Source organism: Amblyomma mixtum, chromosome 7 (assembly GCF_055824585.1).
Source record: "Amblyomma mixtum isolate Tamu chromosome 7, ASM5582458v1, whole genome shotgun sequence".
NCBI classification, from domain to species: domain Eukaryota; kingdom Metazoa; phylum Arthropoda; class Arachnida; order Ixodida; family Ixodidae; genus Amblyomma; species Amblyomma mixtum.
The window spans coordinates 84,639,558-84,654,700 of NC_143018.1; the positions used below are offsets into that span (position 1 = coordinate 84,639,558).

Genomic DNA, 15,143 nt, shown 5'->3' on the forward strand with positions numbered 1-15,143 from the left:
AGCAGTGATAGCAGTAATAGTAATAATCTCGGTTCAGCTGGATGTGCTTGTCGTATCCAATTACCAGTTAAGTAGAGCTGCATGTGACATTCTGTTTTTATTGCACACATGATGCATTACTCTGTTTATTTTCGCAGGCATTCAAGCCAACATCAGGAAAACAAAGAGATAAGCTTTGCAGCAAAATATGCCTCAAGGCAACTACTCTGCCTGACAGTTGTTATCTAAAACGGCATGTTTTGGCAATTTTAACTTGTATTGAATGTGGGTACAGTGGGCCACTTCAAGTTTTTTGCTAATGGTACTTCTGTTGCTCTTTTATGTGACTAAGTGGCAACTGGGCTTTGGGCGATTGTTCCTGTAAGACATGCACATAAATGCACATAGACAAGAGTGAGTTAAACTTCATGATTGTGGTTCATAAACTATGCTATGTTATTGCACTTTCATACCATTTGGAATCTTTCCCCACAGCAATGTATAAAATCAAAATGTCCTGAAACGAGCCTGAGTTTATGCCGCGCTGCCTGAAGAAATGATTTGTCTTGTTGCTGTTAAATTTGTATAAATATGGCTGTCTGGCCACTTTATTATGATTGTTCTTTTTGAATCAGATTTGCACTCTGAACATCAATAAGAGACGGTGTATGAGTGTTCGCCGTGGTGGCTTAGTGATTATGGTGCTCGGCTGCTGACCTGAAAGACGTGGGTTCGATCCCGGGCATGTCGGTCGGATTTCAATGGAGGCGAAATTTAAGAGGCCCGTGTACTGTGTGAAGTCATTGCATGTTAAAGAACCCCAGGTGGTCTAAATTTCTGGATCCCTCCACTACGGACTACGGCGTCCCTCATAGGCTAGTCACTTTGGGATGAACCCCCATAAACCAAACCAGTGTCTGAGTGTCAGGTGTGTAAACAGTTTGACGGTGGTGAGAACCCAAGCTCTTAAACTGCCTGTTTCTAATAATGTAAAAAAATCTGTAGGATAATTCTGGAAAATTTTGGAATAAACTTGGAAAATTACTCATATTAGAGTCGCATCCCAATTTAAAAGCAATTTTACCATAGCAGTTGCAGAGTCTTGCCAGCTTAAAGGTGCAGTGAAGAGAAATCTGAACTCGTCTTTTTGCCGTGGGAACTCAATCTACACGTTCCGAGCATTTTTAGAAACTTCGATTTATTGCCCTGTATGGCCGATTTCACTAATTAAATCGGATTAATGTCTGGCTCCCGTCTTTATTTTTTGAATTCTCCCCGTACGATGGGCGGAGTCGACCAATGCGTGGGGTCCCTTTCAGCCAGCTCCGTGGAGGCTTTGCTTTCGCTTTATTTTGTTTTTTTAGGTTTCCGTGAATAAATAGTTTCATTCACAGATATTATCGCCGCAAAATAAGTGCAAAGAAATAAAAATACGCATGGTCTTTTTGCTTCTACGGATTACTACGTATTACTCCGCTGATGGCAGTGCGGCAAGCCACCACGGGACTGGGTGAAAGGCACTCCACGCATTTGTTGACTCCGCCCACCAAACGGGGAGAATTCAAAAAATAAAGGCGGGAGCCGGACGTTAGTTCGGTTTAATTAACCTATATATGTGTTGGCATATATGTGTTGGCAATATAAGTGTTGGCAGTCGAGCATCATAACCACTGAGCCAGAGTGGCAGCTTTGAATAGAGATGGAACAGTTTGGCTGATGATAATTTTTCTTTTTCCTTTTTTTTCAGGTCGTAAGTCCATCTTCTGGTATCTTCAATGAAGTGCTAATCCCTATTCCATGAAATTGACTCCTTTTGTAGAAATTATTTTGCTTTTATTTTCACTGTAGTGCAACTTGTTAAATTGTGACTTAGCACTTGCCCTCATCACATGCTCATCACAGCACTTGCTGTGATGAGCATTGTCACATTCCCAATTTGCTGTAATAATCTGTGGCTGATCAGTTTTGTACTAAGTTTGATGTCATGCTTTGTCAACTCTCCAATATTTTTAAATTTTGCCCCACATATTTTATCTTTACTTTCACCAGACCAAATGCTTTCCTCCCATCTCGCACTTTCTCTACAGGTAGGATTGCAGCTTTGTGTCAAAGTATTCCTCAGATGCACGATGTACTTTTTGCACATTTTCACGAAGATAGTTGCACATGCTCAGAGCACCTTTTGTGATGACCAAACTGACATTGTTAATGGATGCAATAGTTGGTAGAAAGATTGTAGAACTCTCACAATCAAGTGGATAGCGTCGGGGCATTGTCAGGTGTCTTGGCGCTGCAGCGTTGAAACCACGCTTGTCATGTGCATGTCATGCTATTACGGTGATTGTTTGAGAGAGTCTGCACTTTTGTGGTCTTATTTCTTTGATGAGGTTTGAGCAGTGACACCTTGCATATATCCAATTTTTGGATTTAAAACAATAAAATGAAGAAAAAAGCAGAGCAAAGGGCACACCTTGAGTTGTCCATTTTTTTTTCTGTTCTATGTATTTCCAGTACTGTGGTGTTGCATTCTAAATAGTTCGCACGACAAATATAGTTAACCAGCTGTCTCCAGAATCTGGCTTATGAACACTGAGGGGTGTGATTGCGTCGGGAAGCCCCGTAATATATGCCGCTGTTCACACATCGTTCTATGCCGTGATTTGCCATTGAAACTCGTGGAATAAAATTTCCTTGCACAGACGTAAAGTGAGATATATTGTGCCTTGAACTGTAAGCAGTGGAATCCATTTATTGTTTTTTCATTTTCAATGTCCCTTTATGCTGCCACTGCATTTTATTAAGTTATGTTGAGCTTATAAATTATTTAGAGGCAGCCTTGTGCTCTTGGGGTTGCGTGTAAACAAGCATGATTATTTGAACTTCTTTAAACTTTCTGGTAAATTTTAATTTGTGTGATGTTGTCTACTATTTTTATCTTCATTTCTCTGCCTTGTTTTTGCTGTTGCAAACAGATTATATGGGCCCCAAAGATTTTTTTTTAAGTGATGTAAGCGGCGTGCGGTCTAATATTTTCACCGTAAAGTTGATCTCCAACAAATGTAATGGCTGAGAAATCAGAATGGCCCTCTTGCTGCACTGAGTGTCATCTGGGGGATGTTTTTCTTATTTTTTACCTTCTTTTTTGTGAGCTCAAGTTGGTGAAAAGACAAAGATGGGACTGACGGGGCTAAAGTCATACAGAGGCTCAGAATATTTGTAGCTCATTACATATGCAGCTGTAGTGGCATGCTGTTAATGACCTTCTATATGCTGGATGTCATCTACGTGCCAGCTAGGAAGGAACGAATGTTTGGTGTCAGGTCTAAGCTTTATTTAACTTTGTCCTGCTGACTTTGGCACCCAATGTGTCAACAACATAAGAGGGACTGATAAGAGGCACCTTCATAATTTATTTACCCTTCTTGAAGGTGGGATCAGTGTAGAACTATGGAGTGAGGCATATCCGTCGCATTCTGGTTAACTTTTTTTTTCTTTGTGCAGGCTCAGTCACTGATGGCAAATCCAGCTCACCAACACAAGAAAAATCGCGAGGAAGGCGACAGTTCCTGTGCCAAGATTGTGGTTATGCTACAACTGTATGCACAAACTTCAAGCGCCACCAGAGGAGACACACTGGGGAGCGGCCCTTCGAATGCAGGCATTGCGGCAAGAGCTTCGCATTGAAGAGGACCCTGGTAGCCCACATTTACACCCACACGGGCGAGAAGCCACACAAATGCACGCATTGCAGCAAAAGATTCACGCAGAAGGCCACCCTGATTGTGCACCTCCGTACTCACACAGGCGAGAAACCGTTCACTTGCAGTTACTGTCCCCAGGGCTTCGCACAGCAGAGCCACCTAGTAGACCACCTTCGCACCCACACAGGAGAGAGACCATAGAAGTGCACCCATTGCAGCAAGAGTTTCAAAGTGAAGTGTGCACTGGTAAACCACCTTTGCATCCACACAGGCGAGAAGCTGCACCAATGTCAGCTGTGTCCCATGGTCTTTGCAAGGAGGTCGAACCTAAAGAGGCACGTACAAAAAAAACACTAGAATTAAAAACTGCTTTGTCCTCACTTTTCCTCTCGGACCTTAGCGTGTAGGTAGCAAGTATCATGAACAGCATAACCATGCAAAAGCGTCCACTGTTCTATAAAGCCCTAGCGTGTTATTTTGCAAGCTTTCACTGGGGACCTAAAGTGAAATTAAGGTTGTCCATCAACGTGCTTTCTAACAAAGATTGTGCTGTGTTGCGATCAGCCATATTCGCAAGGAACATGTTTGATTTCGGGTTGAACGATTGCGAACACTCCTGGTCCTCTGCTCATAAAAATTGGAACGTCATGAGGAAAGTGCTCTAGTCACAGATAAGTGGGGTTGTGTAGTAAAACTTCATTTTACTTTCTATAGGGGTGCTGTATGCTACCCAGCTCATGTGTGGTTCCTGCATCAAAGCATTTTCTAGGCTGCCTAAGAAAGCCAGAACAGAATATTGTATGCACTTTGAATATTCATTTGTGTTAAATGTGCACATGAGACATCATAATAATTCCTTTTTCATCCAAGAGTGGTCTTGCTATTAGTGCATTGGGACTTTAAAATTTGGGTTGGGTTGGTGCAAACATGAAGTGAATTTTTGTCTTGAGATGATGCATTATCTTGATGCAAAGTTTTATGCTACTGTGAAAGAAAGGCACTGTTTTTTTGAGTTCCTTTTTTAAGTATTTTGCCTGTTACATGCTTTGCAGCATATGATAAGAATTTTGTTTGTCATTTATGCTGTGTGTTCTTTCCGGGTTGAAATAAAGGTGCAGTTTTGCTGGCATGGTTTCACACTATGGAGAAAGTAGCTGTTATTGCGGGGCTATATCATCTTACGCTGCCTCCTAAGACCAGAACCAACAGTTCTATCAGTAGTCGTAGCAGTAGTAGTAGCTTAAGTAATTAACAGTATTTGTGAGTGCTCAGAAAGCGCATGTAAAATGCATTGACCAATTAACCCTTTCACTGCCAGGTTTGTTTACTCACAGCTGCACACGCCCTGCCGGGTTTTTTTTTTCATGTTAGTTTCCTGGAAATTTTTTGGTAGTAACGCACTAAAATGCTCTGCAGGGTATGTAGGCATGTTTATTGAGGATAATCTTATAGATATTAGTTGTACTGAATCAAATCTTCCAGCACCAATCGTGCCTGTTGGATTTCCTCTTCTTACGCGGATTTTTCGGTGGAAGGGGGACTTCATTGCTGACATCACTCGACAAGGCACTTAGGTGGGCTCCTTCCTTGTTTTCATTATCATTGGACTCTAAATTGACAAGCAGTTTTGAATTTCTTCGTCCGTCAAAGCGCGGACGAGTGTGACACATTGCCTCACATGGCTCCTGTGTCGAAACCAAAACGAAGCGACTTAGGTGTGGAAACATGCGCGCTATCTGTTGTGTAAAATTTACCCTACAAGATCTATGAGTTTATAGCGTCTCTCCATAGATGGCGCTACATGTTTGCATCGTTTTTTCTTGAGCCAGTATGAGCCAGCCGCCGCGGTGGCTCAGCGGCTATGGTGCTCGGCTGCTGACCCAAAAGACGCGGGTTCGATCCCGGCCGCGGCGGCTAGAATTTCTTTGGAGGAGAAATTCTAGAGGCCCGTGTACTGTGCCATGTCAGTGCACGTTAAAGAACCCCAGGTGGTCGAAATTTCCGGAGCCCTCCACTACGGCGTCTCTCATAGCCTTAGTCGCTTTGGGACGTTAAACCCCATAAAACTAAAACTAAACTATCTTACACGAGTATTATCGGGAGCGGCAGGGGGTGAGTTAAAAAGCCAAAACGAGTTAACTCGGGAGAGGCAGGGGGTGTGCATATGTGGTAGCCCGAGTTATCTCGGGAGTTGCAGTGAAAGGGTTAAGCACAGTAGCTCGTGCATTAAAGCGAGGGTCAAAAGTTTTAAGTAAGCACTGCGTGACGACATCTATATTTTTAATTGTGCCCCAGATAAAGTTAAAAGCATGTAAAACATTTCTTCTAGCTTTAGGTGTATACTTGGGCACTGTGAAGCACTAAAGAATTTTGTACAAATTGCATTAACCTGCCACTGAATGAGTCTTTCCTTATGACCATAAGCATGCGGACACCTAGCAACAATGTGCACAAACTTGTTTGGAACCATGGTATGGTCTTCCTTTTAACTATGCTCTCATCGTATTTTGCATTTCTTCCCTACAGCCGTATGATGCTGCATTAAGTACTAGGATGTGCCTGTCTGCACTGCTGGTGCTGCCACCTCTCGAGCACGAATGTAACCCATTCTGCAATTCTTCAATTTTCTGCATACATACAAATCCCCTGCATGCAAATGTCAGAGTTGCCTATTCTGTTTCATGAACCTTTTTGCCTGTGCAAGTGCAGAAATTGCTTTTGTGCTATTTGTGTGACTTTTCTTTGCTACCAATAACAGTTTATTGGCCACCTGCATTAGGTTCTCGATTTTTTTTGCAGGTTACTAGCTTCAGAACTTGATGCTACTTTGCTGTAGGCCTTTTTTAATCTTCTCACTGTGCATAGAAAATCCATCTTGCATGTGAAACTCTTCGGGTATATGCTAAATGCTTGTCAACCTAGCCTAGGAACTCACATAACCAAAACAAGGTGGCTCACTGAAACATACCAGCATCTCTCAGAATGGTGGTGTTGTACAGGCATTTTATAATAAGGGAGTAATTACTCATTTGCATCCACCCAAGCACAGCCATAGGGCTACAAATTCAATTCGCTCTCGCCCTACCATAACCTTGCCGTCCCGGTTAGCTAAGTTGGTAGAGCGGCTGCTCCGGTGAAGCAGTGGTCCCGGGTTCGAACCCTGGACCAGCACGAATTTTTCTTTAACTACGTAGTTTCTGAGGAAGCTGTATAGCTTTCCTTTGTAGCCGTATGGCTGCGCTTGGGTGGATGCCAATGAGTAATTGCTCCCTTATTACAAATTTACTCCACCTTGGAGGATTCCCCTAAACATTTGACCAACAGGCATTTTATCTGACTTTATTAAGTGACGAGAAACGGGCTCATTAGTGCTAACAGTGAGATGCTTTTCTGACTTTGGAATGTTCCAACACCTCAAATTATCCCTTTTGTTAATCATTTCTCTTCAGCACATCCCATCTTTTTGCACTGTGCACTGTACCAGCTTTCTCAGATACAAAGTAGACTAGGTCCAGCTTCCAGTATTTGGAAATGAAGCTAGCTTCATTAGTAGTAGTAGTAATAGTAGCACAGCAATAATAAGTGGTTCTAGTGACAAGTCATTTGTACGTTCTCATGAAATGGATTCAGCAGTTAACCGTACACATCTTTAATTTTGTTTTTTGTCGCACTATGAAACATTGCTATGTTCAATTTTGCAAGCATGGGAGTGTGTAAACAATCGCTAGGAGGCAATAGTGCAAATTTCCTGAAGCCATGTTTCTTGACATCTAATATAAAGTCAGAATTTTAGTTTTGTTATAAGTTTAGATGTTGCAAATATAGCAGTATGAAAGCTACTTCCCTGTTAAAAGCATACTTGAGTGCAAAGCGATAAGTTCTGACTCTTCCCCAAAACTGCTGCCTTTTTGACATGCAAGATCCATGTTTTTTGCTGTCTAGAGCTAATATTCACATTTCCACTCTTCAGTGAGAAATGCAAGAAAGACTTAAAGCAGATGTTTTGAATCTACCACATGCTTGATTTATTTTCACACATCTTCTGACAGTGGACGCCTCTTTAAATCTCAAGAGTGTTGGCTTTGCACACTTTTGTATCTTGTTTGTAGCAACTAGCTGAATTGTTGTTTTCAATGTATATAAGAGCTTTCCGACTGGATGTAGCCCCTTGAATCCAGTCAGCTGAGTTCAAGTACCTGAATTCTTCAGCAAGCACTGGAATGACCCAGTTCTACTGCTGTCCACATTCACCTTTGGTATCCCTAGTCTCAAGAAACACTGTAGTCATTACCCTTCTTGGTCTTGCTTCCAGATTTGCGCCGTGAGTCCTCAGCTTGTCGCAGTTCCAGTTGTGTTGATGTGAGAAGTCTTAAAGAGAAATGCATTAATTGTGGTTAGAACATGTCTGGGGTATACTTTCTTTTCTTTTTTTTTTCAGGTTGTAAGCAGATCTTCTGAGATTTCCGACAAAGTGCGAAACACCACTCCAAAAATCAAATTACTTCGGGCCAAGACATTGTTACTTCCTTCCTTTTACACTGCAAGCAAAACTGCTTCACTGTGTCTTGGCATTTGCTGTTGTGCGTTGGCACATTCACAAATTTGAGCAGGAGTGCTACATGATGCTTAGCAGCTTGCTAGTATTCCTATGGATTTACCTTGGATATCCTTATATTGATTTCACAGCTCCTGTTCTCCTCTAGCTGTTTCATACTTTTCCTTACCAGCAGTAGTGTTCCCAGGGTGCAGTGATTGCCAAGATGGTGGTTGCATTTGCCCAGAAAAAGTTTTGTAATAATTGTATCAGTGTTTTTTACAGGTATTGTAGCTGCACAATGCACCTGGACTCTACAATAGCCCTGCTCGAAACGTGAAAATTTGTCACCAGATTGAATTATTTTTTTTTTGCACGACACTTTACTCTGAATTAGATGTGACCTTGCTTTGGGCCTGTATTGTGCTTGGGATGGCTCACAGGGGATGTATTCAACAGGCGAGTTGTATCACGGTGTATATAAACTAGTAGTGAAGCTTGCCTGAAATGTCATAGTACATCTGAAACGCACCTCGAGCCGTACAGATTTCTCTTGGTCGAAGCAGTTAACCTGGCCAATTGTGACGTTTTAGAAAACTGAATTTATGAGTGCTAACATTTTAGGCAAGGATTTCGAAATAGTTTCCCAAGTTCACTTTTCAACGTCGTGTTTCCTGACTTGTAGATTGTTTTTTCTTTAGCACGTTCTATCTCTCTGCCCTCTACGCTGCCAATATGTTGTTTTCCCAATATGCCAATGTTGCCAATATTTTGTTTAGACTAGGTCTGCCTGTCACTGTTTGCAAATGAACCTGACCTAAGAGTAGGAGCAGCAGCAGTGATAGCAGTAATTGTAATAATCTCTGTTTGTCTGGGTGTGCTTGTAGTATTCAATTACCGGTTAAGTAGAGCTGCATGTGACATTGTTTTTATTGCACACATAATGCATTACTCTGTTAATTTTTGCAGGCATTCAAGCTAATATGAGAAAAGCAAAGAAAAACGTTTTGCGGCAAAATATGCCTCAAGGCAACTACTCTGCCTGACAGTTGTTGTCTAAAACCGCATATTTTGGCAATTTTAACTTGTAATGAATGTGGGCGCAGTGGGCCACCTCAAGATTTTGCTAATGGTACCTCGATTGGTGTTTGTGTGATTGAGTGGCAACTGGGCTTTGGGCGATTGTTCCTGTAAGACATGCACATAAATGCACATAGACAAAAGAGAGTTCAAGCTTCGTGATTGCGGTTCATAAAATATATGCTATGGTATTGCACTTACATACCATTTGAAGTCTTTCCCCACAGCAATATATGAGATGAAGTCTCCTGAAACGAGCCTGTATTTATGCTGTGCTGCATGAAGAAATGATTTCCCTTGTTGCTGTCATATTTCCAGAAATATGGCTGTCTTGCCACTTTATTATGATTGTTCTTTTTGCATCATATTTGCACTCTGAACATTAATGAGAGTCTGTGTATGAGTTGCCGCGGCGATGGCTTAGTGGTTATGGTGCTCGGCTGCTGACCCGAAAGACGAGAGTTCGATCCCGGCTGCGGCAGTTGAACTTCGATGGAGGCGAAATTTTAGAGGCCCGTGTACTGTGTGATGTCAGTGCATGTTAAAGAACCCCAGGTGGTTGAAATTTCTGGAGCCCTTCACTACGACGTCCCTCATAGCCTGAGTCGCCTTGGGACGTTGAACACCCATAAACCAAACGAGTGTATGAGTGTCAGGTGTGTAAACAGTTCGAGGGTGGTGAGGACCCAAACTCTTTGACATGAGGTATGTGCGGGGTTCGATCCAGTGTTGCTGGGTGCCCACCAGTGATGCGAAAGGTGCAAACTTTCCTCTGACCTAGTGCTCAGGTTATCTGTGGTGAAATGCTTGGAAAATGGGCCTCTGAAAATGGGCCTCTGACCCCGCCTTGGATAAGTCCAGATACTCTGTGCCACGGCACACTTTGGTCGTGGCTACCCTTGATCCATAAGAATACATCATGATCATCATGAATTCAAAGCAGGTTTTTTAAGCGCCTTGCTTAGTCCTTTCTAAAATTCTTGACATGCCCAGTAGCCAATATCATTTCTCAATAATAAGCAAAAGTGCGACGGATGCAGAAAATATCCAGTTTACATCACTGCATGCTTTGCAAATGGAAGTGACAAGTAAGACTGCAGCCTTGTATATTTTGGTAGTGCATCCCATTTTAAATGTGAAGAGTGTTGGATTTTCACTGTTTGCGTCTTGTATGTATACTGGGTATCAAGAGAAATTGTTTGGCAAATCAAAGTCATTTTAGGTTGATGCAGTCCCTGGAAGCAAATCTACACTGCTCAAGTATCTGAATCCTGCAAAAAGCAGCTGAGTGATCCAGTTTGTTTAGTGTGTGAGTACATCTGTGATATCGGAGTCGCTATGAAAATACTAGTTGAAGGTTCCTTTCTTTCTGCAACATTTTGCATTCGCATCGTCCAACCTTCGCTTTTCAGAATATCGCTTGTTTTGCAAATGAAGGCTGGAAAAGAAAGTACATGTATATGGACACTTTTGTTGGGTTTTATGGGGTTTAACATCCCAATGTGACTCGGGCTATGAGGGATGCCGTAGTGCAGGGCTTGGGACAATTTCGACCACCTTGGCTTCTTTTATGTGCCCTGACATCACACAGTGCACGAGCCTGTAGCATTTCAGCTCTAATGAAATGTGACCATCGAGTGTGAATTTGAACCAGCATGTTTTGTGCAGCAGCAGCAAAAAAATCCCCTGTGCTTCTTGGTTTCTGTGGCTGTTGGCTTCTCTCATATTTATAACGAGCCCCTCATTCCCCTTCCCTTGTTTGCTTAATTGCTTAGCGAGGGTCTCGGTTCTGGCAGCCTTGATGCCATAGGAAGCATAAGAGGGTTATCACACAGCTTCCACCCTCGCCGTTCGATGGTGTTCTACGTCACACCAGCGGTAACCGAGGACGTTCCACGTCCGCCGCTTGCGAACATGGGTGGCGCTGATGAACACTCTCAAGGTTAAATTATTTGTAAACATAAAATACCCCCGAAAGCAGAAGGTTTGACAGCCGTCGCCGTAGCTCAGAGGTAGAGCACCGTACGCGTAATTCGGAGGTCATGGGTTTGGATCCCACCGGCGGCATGTGGTTGTTTTTTCTTCTGCTTTTCTAATCAATTAGCTTTAAGCGACAGTAATATTCTTACTTGATCAACACCACAAAAAATAAATAAATTAAAAAAAAAATCCCCTGTTCTCCTTGGTTTCTGTGGCTGTTGGCTTCTCTCATATTTATAACGAGCCCCTCATTCCCCTTCCCTTGTTTGCTTAATTACTTAGCGAGGGCCTCGGTTCTGGCAGCCTTGATGCCATAGGAAGCATAAGAGGGTTCTCACACAGCTTCCACCCTCGCCGTTCGATGGCGTTCTACGTCACACCAGTGGTAACCGAGGACATTCCACGTCCGCCGCTTATGAACATGGGTGGTGCTGATGAACACTCTCAAGGTTAGGTTATTTGTAAACATAAAATACCCCCGAAAGCAGAAGGTTTGACAGCCGTCGCCGTAGCTCAGAGGTAGAGCACCGGACCCGTAATTCGGAGGTTGTGGGTTCAGATCCCACCGGCGGCATGTGGTTGTTTTTTCTGCTTTTCTAATCAATTAGCTTTAAGCGACAGTAATATGATCAGCACCACAAAAAATAAATAAAATAAAATAAAAATCTCCTGTGCTCCTTGGTTTCTGTGGCTGTTGGCTTCTCTCATGTTTCAGGTTGGCAGTCGAGCATCATAACCACTGAGCCAGAGCGGCAGCTTTGAATAGAGATGGAGAGATGCCTGAAGATAATTTTTCTTTCCCTTATTTTTTTTCAGGTCGTAAGCCTTTGTTCTGGTATCTTCAATGAAGTTCAAGTCCCATCATATTATTGACTGCTTCTGTGCAAATTATTTTGCTTGCTTTTTTCACACTGCAGTGCAACATGTTCGCTGATGGGCATTATCTTATCCCAATTTGTTGTAATAATCTGCGGCTGATTAGTTTTGTACTTCAAGTTTTGATGTCAGGCTTTCGCATCTCTCCACTATTTATAAATTTTGCCCCACATATTTTATCTTTACTTTCACCAGAGCAAATGCTCGCCTCCTATCTCGCACCTTCTCTACAGGTAGGATTGCAGCTTTGAGTCAAAGTATTCCTCAGATGCACGATGTACTTTTTGCACATTTTCACGAAGATAGTTGCACATGCTCAGAGTACCTTTTTTGATGACCAAACTGACATTGTACCACCAAACTGACATTGTGGTAGAAAGATTGTCGAACTGTGATAATCATGTGGGTAGCATCGGTGCATTGTCAGGTGTCTCCGTGCTGCAGCGTTGAAACCACACTTTTCATGTGCATGTCATGTCATGTTTTTAGGGTGCGTGTCTGAGATAGTCTGCACTTTGGTGGCCTTATTTCTATGATGAGATTTGAGCAGTGCTATATTGAATATATCCAATTTGTGGATTTAAAACAATCAGATGAGCAAGAAAAAAGCCTGACACAGGGGGGCACACCTTGAGTTGTCCATTTTTTTTTCTGTTCTATGTATCTCCAGTACCGTGGTGTTGCATTATAACTAGTTTGGACGACAAATATGGTTAACCAGCTGTCCCCAAAATCTGGCTTATGAGCATTGAGGGGTGTGATTGTGTCAGGAGGCCCGTAATATATGCCGCTGTTCAGACATCGTGCTAGCCGTGCTTTGCCGTTGAAACTCATGGAATCAAATTTTCTTGCACAGATGTGAAGTGTGGTATTGAGGCAGCCTTCTGCACATGGTCTTACGTGTAAACAACCATGATTATTAGAACTGCTTTAAACTTTCTGGTAAATTTTAATTTGTGTGAAGTTGTGTATTATTTCGCATCTTTATTTCTTTGCCAAGTTTTTGCTGTTTTTCGAGCACATTATATGGGCCCCATAGTTTTTTTTAAGTCATGCAAGTGGCGTGTAGTTTGATATTTGCACCGTAAAGTTGATCTCCGAAAAATGCTCTGGCTCTGTGCTCTGTGCTCATAAAAACACTTCTGGCTCTGTGCTCATAAAAATTGGAATGGCATGAGGAAAATGCTTAGTGACAGATCAGTGCGGTCGTTTAGTAAAATTTCATTTTACTTACTATAGAGGTGCTGTGTGCAACCCAGCTCTTGTGTGTTTTCTGTAGCAAAGCATTTTCTAGGCTGCCTAAGAAAACGAGAACAGACTATTGTATGCACTTTGAATATTGACTTGTGTTTAATTTGCACATGACTCATAATAAGGATTCCTTTTGCATTCAAGAGTGGTATTGCTATTAGGGCTTTGGAACATTAAAATATGTGTTGGGTAGGTGTAAACATGTAGCAAATTTTTGTCTTGATACATTACCTTTGTGCAATGTTTCAAGCTACAGTGAAAGAAAGACAGTGTTCCTTTAATGTTTGAGTTACATTTTGAAATATTTTGCCTGTTAAATGGTTTGCAACATATATGAATTTTGTGTTTGTTATTTGTGCTATGTGTTCTTTCCTGGTTAAAATAAAACTAGTTTGGCTGTAATCTTTTCACATTATGGAGAATGCAGTTGTTGCATTGTTATTTCATCTAATGCTACCTCCTAAATAACATTGTCTAATTTTGGTGTACAGGAGAGTGGCCAAGCTTTAAGTAAAAGGGTAGAAGTTTGGGCAAGTTCGTATGGTGTCATGGTGAATATGCCTGCATGAATGACATAGTCGTGAAAGGAGATAATACAAGTGCTGTCCCCATCATGTTCCTGTTTTTCGTGCTGGTAGGTTTGCCATGATTTTAAGTAAAATTTATAATTGCAACGTTTCCAATGAGGGACAGAAATGTTGCCCAGTTGATACCTTTCAGATTTGTGCAGTTATAGATGCATAAAAGGACCAAGAGAGTGTCAGGTATTGTTTATGTCCAGGCATTATGTCAGTCGGTAACTTCTTTGTAGCACAATAGTAATTCCCATCTGCTCTGTATGTGTCCCTACGTTAAAAGGATGGACTGCACCCTTGTTATCTGTGGTGACTTGAATTACAGATTTTCATATGAGACGAGCTGCTTAGCAACCATTTGCATATTGCAGTGTGCCTTACCATGTAGTGTTTCAGCAGTAAATGTCATGGTGTACAGAGCGTAATTGTATTTATTAGATATATTGCTCAGTTGACAGGGGCTTGGGCAGCCCTAAACCCAGAAATGTGCCTGGTTTGTTTACTGTGCCAAAATATTGTGACGAAGACGAAGCTGGCAGTGGCGCGGGATGGAGCGCCCGCGCTAGGCCAGCGGCCATTAAATCATCTCATAGCCATGGTTCACCACGTCTCATTCTTTGGCTGGCCGTCGCGCAACATTTGGTGGAGGTGCTGGGGTCCCTTCATCGCCATCCTGGTCACGGAGCTTCGGCGTCCTGGGCCTGCCGTGGACGTCGGCCGTGAGTACCTGGTCAGCGCCGCACGGCCGTGCCCCAGCCCGCCCGACCTGAACCCGAATTAACAATTACACTATGCACCACTTTCAGCAATTGGGCAAAATACAAACATGTGGAATACACTTCAAGCTTTATGAGATTTTCTTTTAAATATGCAGCAATGGTAATGGCTTCTGTCTGGAGAAAGCAAAACTTATGTGACACGTCTAGTTATCTTTATAAAAGAAAAGGAGAACATTATTTTTTTATCTGGCATGGGTGCAAGTTTCATAAGCAAGAAAGCAAATAGTACTGTTTTTGATAATCATAAATTTTGTTTTCAACGAAAAATGCATGTATGACCTTACCCACCCTGGTTGCTACCCTTCCAACAGGGTTGACGTTTTGGCGGGCTAGTTGCTTCAGAAACATAACGGAGCGTATAGTATAGACCAGATTTTTTTACCCTCGC

At 42.3% G+C, this 15,143-nt stretch overlaps 1 protein-coding gene across 1 annotated transcript in view; it reads right to left on the bottom strand.

The window, feature by feature from the left end:
• Positions 1 to 295: 295 nt before the first annotated feature.
• LOC149336680 (uncharacterized) overlaps positions 296 to 15,143 on the bottom strand; it is a 29,741-nt gene continuing 14,893 nt past the window's right edge. Inside the window, exons 5-6 of the mRNA XM_089553617.1 lie at positions 3,864 to 4,007; positions 296 to 358 (exon numbers count right to left, since the gene is read on the bottom strand). Of these exons, the coding sequence (XP_089409743.1) occupies positions 296 to 358; positions 3,864 to 4,007 (207 nt within the window). The remainder of the gene's footprint in view (positions 359 to 3,863; positions 4,008 to 15,143) is intronic.